Raw genomic sequence first — 8,849 nt, 5'->3', positions numbered from 1 at the left:
ATAGCCGAATGATTTCACTATGCGCTGGCTCTTTGACAACTGCCATGAATAGATTGGATTTCATTGCATTAGCACGGAGGCCAGCCATCTTCCCAAACTTACTAACACAATCCAGGATGATTTTTACACTTGGGACATCACCTTTCGACAGAATCAGCAAATCATCAGTATACACCAAGTGGGTGATGTTAAAGTTATCACACCTAGGGTGAAACTGGAAATCTGACATCATAGAAGCATGAAGAAGGGATCTAGAGAGCATTTCCATGCACAACACAAAGAGGAATGGGGACAAAGGATCTCCCTGACGAAGGCCTCTGGCCCCTTTGAAGAATCCAAACAATTGTCCACCTAGTGAGATGGAGTAGGAGGTAGAGCTCACACATTACATGATCCAAGCAATAAACCGAGGAGGAAAATTGAGGAAGCACAAAGTATCCCGTAGGAATTCCCAGTGAACCGTATCATATGCTTTTTGGAGGTCTATCTTTAAGATGCAACGGGGAGAGCCTCTCTTTCTAGCATAATGCTTCAACATTTCTTGGGCCATGTGAATGTTTTCTACAATTGACCTACCTGGAACAAATGCTGCTTGAGCTTGACTAATCAAAGGTTCAATCACATCCACTAATCTATTAGTCAGGATCTTGGCAATGATTTTATAGAACACTGTACAGCACGATATTGGCCTGAATTCATTGGCTGTAGTGGCATGGTCTAACTTTGGCACCAGCACAATGGAAGCGTGGTTCCACTGTTTGAGTAACTTACCACTCCTAAAGAATTCCAGGACAGCCGCAATAACATCACCGTCAACAGTGGACCAAGCCTTCTTAAAGAAAGCAGCCCCGAAACCATCTGGGCCAGGAGCTTTGTCATCCTCAATGTTGAACAGAGCACTCTTGACTTCCTCCACACTCACATCTCTAATTAATCCCTCCCATCTAGCCTCCTCCACCTTCGGACCAGGCGCAACAAGGGAAGTATCCAGGGTATCTCTCTCCAAACTCGAGCCCAACAAAGCCCGATAGAAATTCACAAATTCATCCGCTATTTCATTTTGATCCATGGATGTGGAACCATCTCTGAGAGTGAGGGCCACAATCTTATTTCTCTTGATGTTCCTTTTTATCATACCATGGAAGAATTTGGAGCATCTGTCACTATGTTTGAGATACTCACATTTGGCCTTTTGGGAGAGAAACAAGCGCTCCGCTTCAAGAAGGAATTCTGCTTTTCTCCTAAGAGACACAATTGAGTTGTCTATAACTCCAGAGTTAAGGGCAATAGATTGGGCCTCTGCAAGCTCCTCATTCGCACGCTTTGCTCGACTAGAGATATGACTGAAATGACGCACATTAAGCTGTTTCAGCACTCTTTTCATCCCATGTAGCTTTTTCTTGAGGAGGAATTGTGCTGTGCCACCCCCACTGAACCACCAATTGCTCCTGACTAACTGTAGAAAATCCGGGTGGGTAGCCCACATATTGAAGAATTTAAAAGGTGTAGCACGACGAGTGCTATCCCTGAAGATGGAAACCACACAACAAGTATGGTTAGAAAAGCAACCCGGTGCCACAAAGTCAGCAAATACATCCAAATTCGATTCACTCCAATGATGATTGACCATAAATCGATCAAGCTTAGAAGAAACAGCCAGGCTAAACCAAGTGTAGTAGCACCCAACATGATTCACATCTGAGAGCTCCAACCGATTGATACAATTTCTCAGATCTGCCATATCTCTCGGGACAATAGGAATGCCACCCATCTTCTCATGAGGGTATATGACATAGTTAAAGTCCCCTAACAGGATCCAGGGGAGGGAAATATTCTCCCCATGGTTGATCAAAAAATCCCAAAGAGGCCTCCTAGCCACCACCGAATTCCTGCCATAGATGAAAGAAGCTAAAAAGACTCTCTGAGAGTGAAGGCACACCACTGAGACATGAATAACTTGATCAGACATACCAAGAACATCTAGCCTCACATCCTTACTATCCCACATGACAAGGATACGACTGTTCGTGCACATATGAAAGTTGTGCATGAAAGACATACCAGGGAATTTAGTATCCATCATTCTATCCACAAGATTAACATTAACCTTTACTTCAAGTAACCCAAGGACGCTGAAGTTGTATTTTTTCAACACTCCTTGAACGTGCCTTTGTTTGAGAGGCTTATTGAAACCCCACATGTTCCAACTTGCAATCTTCATGGTTGGCGAGAGACGACCTTAAGTCGCCTGGCCTTGATTTGTGCTTGATTAAGTAGAAAAGACTTTGATGTCTTGTTAGGGAGCCAAGTTCTTGGATCCACTTCAATATATTCGGTCAGGCTAGAACTAGATCCCCCAGAGTTGCTAGCTTTCGGTAACCTCTTAAGGTACTTGAGTTTCTTTTTGGTTTTTTTACTAACCACTGTTTCAAAGCTCTCTTCGTCCCCATCTCCTTCAAAGACTTCCACTGTGAACTTCTCTTCCCCATTGTTTCCCGGTATTTCAAAAACAATGCCCTCATCATCTAGAGCCTCATTCTCTTGCTCAAGGGGGGGATTAACCTCAATGCCTAAACCATTATCACCCAAGCCCTCCATAGCTTCTTGATCAGTGCCAGATACACCTCCAGCAAGGCCACGACTGAAAGAGTGGGTGCCCGGTGAGCCAACTTGTGGCTAAGGGCTTTTATGACTCTATGTATAAACAATCTTTTGTTTAATATAATTTACACTTTTATAATGGCATTTACTTTATCTTTTATCATATTATTATGTTGTGACATACTATAAGATGTTTAGATGAAGACCATGAATATACTATAGTGTATGTAAGATGTGGTAGCATATGGGGATGGCTATCATGAAACACATCTTAAAGTCACTGTATATTCTAAACAGTTCCTAGTCAATTGAGCCGTCCGTTAATAAGGATAAGGATCGCTCTATATGATAAGATGTGGTAGCATATGGGGATGGCTATATTGAGACTAGCGTTTGCGATGCTGAGTACCACGTTTCATTGGTATGGAACATAGAGATGTTCAAAGCATGCAAATGGATATTCATATGATGAATGATTGAACTACCTTATCCGGACTTTCCAAGTGGTTATCACTTATCGAGTGGATAAAGTCCGTGGTTTTGGTTGTACACCATTAGTCCTTACTACTTGAAACATCATTGAGACTCTATATGATAGTACTTTACTTTGACTCGTTTACCGACTCTATTGGGGTCATCAGGTGTCGGGATTGGGTACAGTTACGACACATATAGGAGTCGATGCTTTTTTGTCAAGGATTCACCACATACTTGCGAGTGTGGATATCCTATGCAATCTGAGGAGATATTAGTGTGACGAATCTCTGGCCAGAGTACATGATGTGTTTTAGGTTACTTGGTTTCCTAGTAGCACATGCGATGTCACTATTTGATCTTCAAGATGTATTGCATAGTTATCGAATCTCGAACGACTCTCGATTTACCAATGGTTGTTGATTCGATCGGGATATATGGATGAAGGGACCGTACTGTACGCTAACCAAAATCTATTGGTTCTTGCAGGCACTATCAGTTATACCTAGGGAATCATGGGGCGATGTTGCTAGGTGCTCTTACCATGATTCGATGGGCAAGTCGGAAATTGTTGTTCCGAGTCACAAGGAGTTGTGAGCCCACGACTAGCTGTATCCCTGAACCATTGAGGGTCACACAAGTAATGGATTTCTAATCCACGTTGAGATAATTAAATTTAAAGAGTTAAATTTAGTGAATAAAGAAGTGGGACTTCTTATTTAAAAGTAGAGGGAGTAAGATTTCCTAAAATGACATAGTGATGGACATTTTTGGAAACCACTGAATTCGGATTCAGAAAATTTATCTTGACTTTAAAAGATGCAAAAATGGTTTCTGTGCACATTGGTGAAATTGGTTTATCAATCTGAGTCACGATGAATTTTATATTAATTTCTGAACATGCGGGCTTTGCTTGTCAGGCTTGAACTTATGACTAATGGGCCCTAAGCTGTTAGCAGCCCACATTATAAATAAGTTATTGCAGTACAAAAATTAAATAATATAGGTCATAATTTTCGAAAACCCTAGAGCACTCTCTCTAGAGAATTCGGCCGCCCCCCTCCCCTACTGTGTTCGAAAATTCAGTCTGTGAATTTTTGAATTTGCAGACTGATTTAACAGATCATATCTGTTCTATCTCTTCGTAGAAACTTCTGATAGACTTTCTAGTGCAGTCTATCAGAGGGATTAAATTTCTGTTCGTGGACCTGATTGAAGAATTGTTCGTTCATCAGTTCCTAGGATATACAATAAGAGCAGTTTAATCTGTTGGTGTCCATAATCTCGCTTCGAGATTTTAAGGTAAAATTTATATTGCTTAAATTTTATATTATCAATTTTAATTGTAGGAATTTGATACCCATATGGAATCGTTCCATATAAAATTTTAAAACTTCCGCTGCACCGGTTATCACTTTCTTTTTCGATCCGGAGAACGACCGTGTTCAAATAGTGGTATCAGAGCCAGGTTTCTCTCGGATCATACGAATAAAATTTTATCAAAATTGTACCATGCCTCAATTTTCAAATAATAAATAAAAAAAAAATTTATCAAAATTGTACCATGCCTCAATTTTGTACCATGCCTAGCCCATCATCTAGCTGGGCCGGGCAAATGTTGCCCTAGCCCAGCACGCAACTGGGCCGCAGGTGGCGGCCCAGTAGCCCAGCAGCTGGGCTAGGGCAACTGTTGTCCTAGCCCAGCGCTCGGCTGGGCCGAAAGCTAGGCTGGGCTATGGCCCAGCCTAGCAAGGCAGGGCGGGCTGCCCGGGATTGTCCCGGGCAGCCCCAAAAAAAAAAAAATATTAAATTTAAATTTTTTTTATTTTATAATTTTAGAAATTATAAATTTTAGACCAATTGAAAATTGTTTGGATTAGTCCATGAGGCAATGGGTCAAAATTGTTTGAGCCCAAAATTTTTAAAAAAATTAATTTTTGGATAAATTTTGAATTTTGGAAATTTATAAATTTAATCCAATAAATTAAATTTTTAATTAATAATTTTTGTACAATTGATAATAAAATATGATTTTATGTATAAAATTGGATTTTATATTTAAAATATGATTTTATGGATAAACTAGATAAAATATGATTTTGTATATAAAATAAGATTTTATATGTGAAATATGATGTTATCTATTTAAATTTATTGCCACTGCATGTTATCCAATTAAATTAATTTGGAATTAAATATTATTGGATAAGGATGAGCAATTGCCATGACCAATATTATAGGTGTATGTTAGGTTGTTTACATTTGGCTTTATTATTGATTGTTGGATTTTTTTAATGGGCCTGGTTTATGGCCCAAATTTGATTTTATCATTTGTAATAAAAGTGGGCCTGGTTTATGGCCCGTTCCCACCCCTTTAATGTATCCCTTTATTTGTCATAATAATTTATTGTAAATTCACTAGAAATAGTGGGAGATTTTGAAGATGGAGGTGGGACCAGCAAGCAATGATAAAGACTGAAGAAATGTAAATTGGAAGCACAATGTAATAGGATTGCATTGCATACTTGCATATCACCTAGGATTGGACTTAGACTCGTGATTGGCAACCACGGGTCGATTAGTAATGGAATCGATCATCCTAAAATATAATATATGATATTATCGTTGTATGCATGTTTAGACTAAATTGTATGAATCCCGCAAGCATACAAATTTTAAATGATGAGACAAATTTTCAAAAATTATAATCCCTCATTTTAAATATGATTTAAAATTGATATCAAGATAAATAAACGAAATTTAAATATTGTTTAAATGTTCCTACCTTCCATCAACGATCAATGTATGAGATGCTACCCGCGGATACGGTCCGGCTCATATTATTGGGGGGGCTCGTTCGTCGGAAAGCTGTACATTGGATCGACACATGCTGTAAGTTGGATGGAACTCCCATGGGATTGGCTCATATTATTGGGGATCCACATGGCGACCGTCCATCACAACTTAATATTGATGGGTCATCTTGACATATCACAATAAATGGCGTCATATTATTGGGCCCTTATTGGACATGAGGTAAAAACATGGAGGTTGCTTTGGAAGCAATTGGGCTCTACCTTTTGAAAATTATGGTTGGCTGATATTATTCGGGACTATAGTTTGTCAATTGGACTCCATGTTCCCACTAAAGAAAATGTTTCTCGTTTTCACTAGAGGGTAATGAAATCGTTAAAATAGTGGGAGTGAGATTCATAAAATAAATTTCGCCTATTTTTTGTCTTAGTAAATTAATTAAACAATCACTGATTATTGTCTGTTTCTTTTCAGTATTTCATTAAGATGAATTTGCGCAATCCACTATTCTCTATTCTCGAACAAAACAAACTGACTGGCGCAAACTATACGGAATGGTTCCGTAAGTTGAAGATTGTCTTGACCTCGGAGAAGATGTTCTACGTGTTAGAAAAATCTCCTCCGAAGGAAGCACCAGCTGATATAAGCCCGGAAGAGTTGGCCAAACTTGATAAATGGTGGGACCATGATATCAAGGCCAAATGCTATATGCAAGTTTCGATGTCTGATGAACTCAAGAGGCGATTTGAGGATACCGTGAATGCTGCTGACATTCACGTACAACTCAAGGAACTTTTTGGGGCTCAATCGAGAGCTGAAAGGTTCGCTACTGTAAAAGAGTTATTGACGTGTCACATGCGTGAAGGGACTTCGGTCCGTGATCATGGGGTATGCGTGATTTGGCTCATTCAGAAGTTGGTAACCCTTGAATTGGTATTGGAGCATGAACTCAATGTGGACTTATTACTTCTCTCTCTTCCTTCATCGTTTGACGGTTTTGTGGTGAATTTCAATATGAACAAGATAGAGGCCTCCCTTGAAGAGATGGTCAATATGCTTGTAACTTATGAAGCCACTTTAAAGAAGGATAAACCGGTTCTCTTGGTGGGCTCCTCTTCTTCTGCTAAAAAGGGGCCAAGTACAAAGGGTAAGAAACGTTCTGCCCCATCCAAGAAAACCGGACCCGAGAAGAAAAACAAGACAAAGGCTTCAAACATGGAAAAGTCCAAGGATGTTTGCCATCACTACAAGAAACCCGGTCATTGGAAACGTAATTTCAAGGAATATCTAGAGCAGTTGCGAACTGCGAAGGGTATGTTTTATATTGAAATAAATGTTTCACTTAATAATACTTCTTGGGTATTAGATACCGGATGTGGATCTCACATTTGCAATGATTTGCAGGTGATGACAAGAAGTCGCAAGCTTAGAATGGGTGAGACCCAGCTGAGGCTCGGAAATGATTCTAGAGTTGAAGCCAAAGATGTGGGAGACGTTTATTTAATTTTGCAGAACGATTTTAAGTTACTTTTGAGAGATGTTTTTTTTGTTCCAGACTTGATTAAAAACATTATTTCTGTTTCTATGCTTGATAGAGATGGTTTTTCTTGCAATTTTGTGAATGGGATTTGAAATATTTACAAGAATGAATGTTTGATTGGAAATGGACAACTTGAAAACGATCTATATAACTTAAAATTAAAAGACGTTCCAATAAATTATGTTGATAAACCGGTAACAACGAACAAAAGGAAAATCGATAGTCAAAACCCGGCAAACCTTTGGCATGCTAGGCTAGGTCATATTTCCTCAAGGAGGATGAACAAGCTAGTGGGAGAGGGCATGTTTGATATGTCTGATATTAACTCTCTACCTACTTGTGAGTCCTGCCTGAAAGGAAAAATGACTAAATCTCCTTTCAAAGGAAAACCTGAGCGTAGTCAAAATCTATTGGATTTGATCCATACGGATGTTTGCGAACCATTTAGTATTGGTACAAAATTTGGTCACACCTACTTCATTACCTTTACTGATGATTATTCTAGGTATGGGTACTTATATTTGATGAAATATAAGTCTGAATCATTTGAAAAGTTCAAAGAATTCAAGGCTGAAGTAGAAAACAAACTAGGTAAGAGGATTAAAGCACTTCGATCGGATCGAGGTGGAGAATACTTGAGTACCGAGTTTTTGAGCTATCTAAAAGAGAATGGGATTCTCTCTCAATGGACTCCTCCTATGACACCTCAGCTGAATGGTGTTTCGGAGCGTCGCAATCGAACTTTGTTGGACATGGTTCGATCCATGATGAGCTTCACTGAGCTCCCACCTTCGTTTTGGGGCTATGCTCTTGAAACGGCGGTATTGTTGTTGAGAAACGTCCACACTAAAGCAGTGAACAAAACACCATACGAGTTATGGAATGGCAAAGCTCCTAAGTATTCGTACTTGAGGATTTGCGGATGTCCTGCTTACGTGAAGCACACAGTGGGAGATAAGTTGGATAGTCGATCCACCTTATGTTATTTTGTAGGGTATCCGAAGAATTCAATCGGATATTATTTCTATCATCCTACTGAAACAAAAGTGTTTGTTTCAAGGAATTCCACCTTCTTGGAGAAGGAGTTCTTATTGGATAAGAAAGGCAAGATGATGGAACTCGAAGAAATTTGAGAAGAACCCGAGATACAAAATAATGATCCTACACCTTAGGAACCATTGATTGACATGCCTATTACTAGAAGATGCGAGAGGACGTCTAGGCCTCCTATTAGATATGGTTTTCTTCTTGAAGGGGATCAAAGTGAACCCGACATTGGATGTGATCCAAGAAACTTCAAGGAAGCAATTTCTGATGCAGATTAGAATTTATGGCTTGAAGCTATGCAGTCGGAAATAGATTCGATGCATACAAACCAAGTTTGGACTTTAGTAGATCCTCCCGATGGAATTGTTCCAAT

At 39.4% G+C, this 8,849-nt stretch overlaps 1 protein-coding gene across 1 annotated transcript in view; it reads right to left on the bottom strand.

Annotated features, from left to right (window-relative positions):
- The window catches only part of LOC140888039 (uncharacterized), a 1,344-nt gene extending 1,076 nt beyond the window's left edge, over window positions 1-268 (bottom strand). The window contains exon 1 of the mRNA XM_073295715.1: window positions 1-268. This exon is cut by the window's left edge and continues 733 nt beyond it. Within this exon, the coding sequence (XP_073151816.1) occupies window positions 1-268 (268 nt within the window).
- Window positions 269-8,849: the final 8,581 nt, after the last annotated feature.

This window comes from Henckelia pumila, chromosome 3, assembly GCF_033568475.1.
Source record: "Henckelia pumila isolate YLH828 chromosome 3, ASM3356847v2, whole genome shotgun sequence".
NCBI classification, from domain to species: domain Eukaryota; kingdom Viridiplantae; phylum Streptophyta; class Magnoliopsida; order Lamiales; family Gesneriaceae; genus Henckelia; species Henckelia pumila.
The sequence above is the reverse complement of the archived record's forward strand: the minus strand, read 5'-3'. Positions and strand labels throughout refer to the sequence as shown.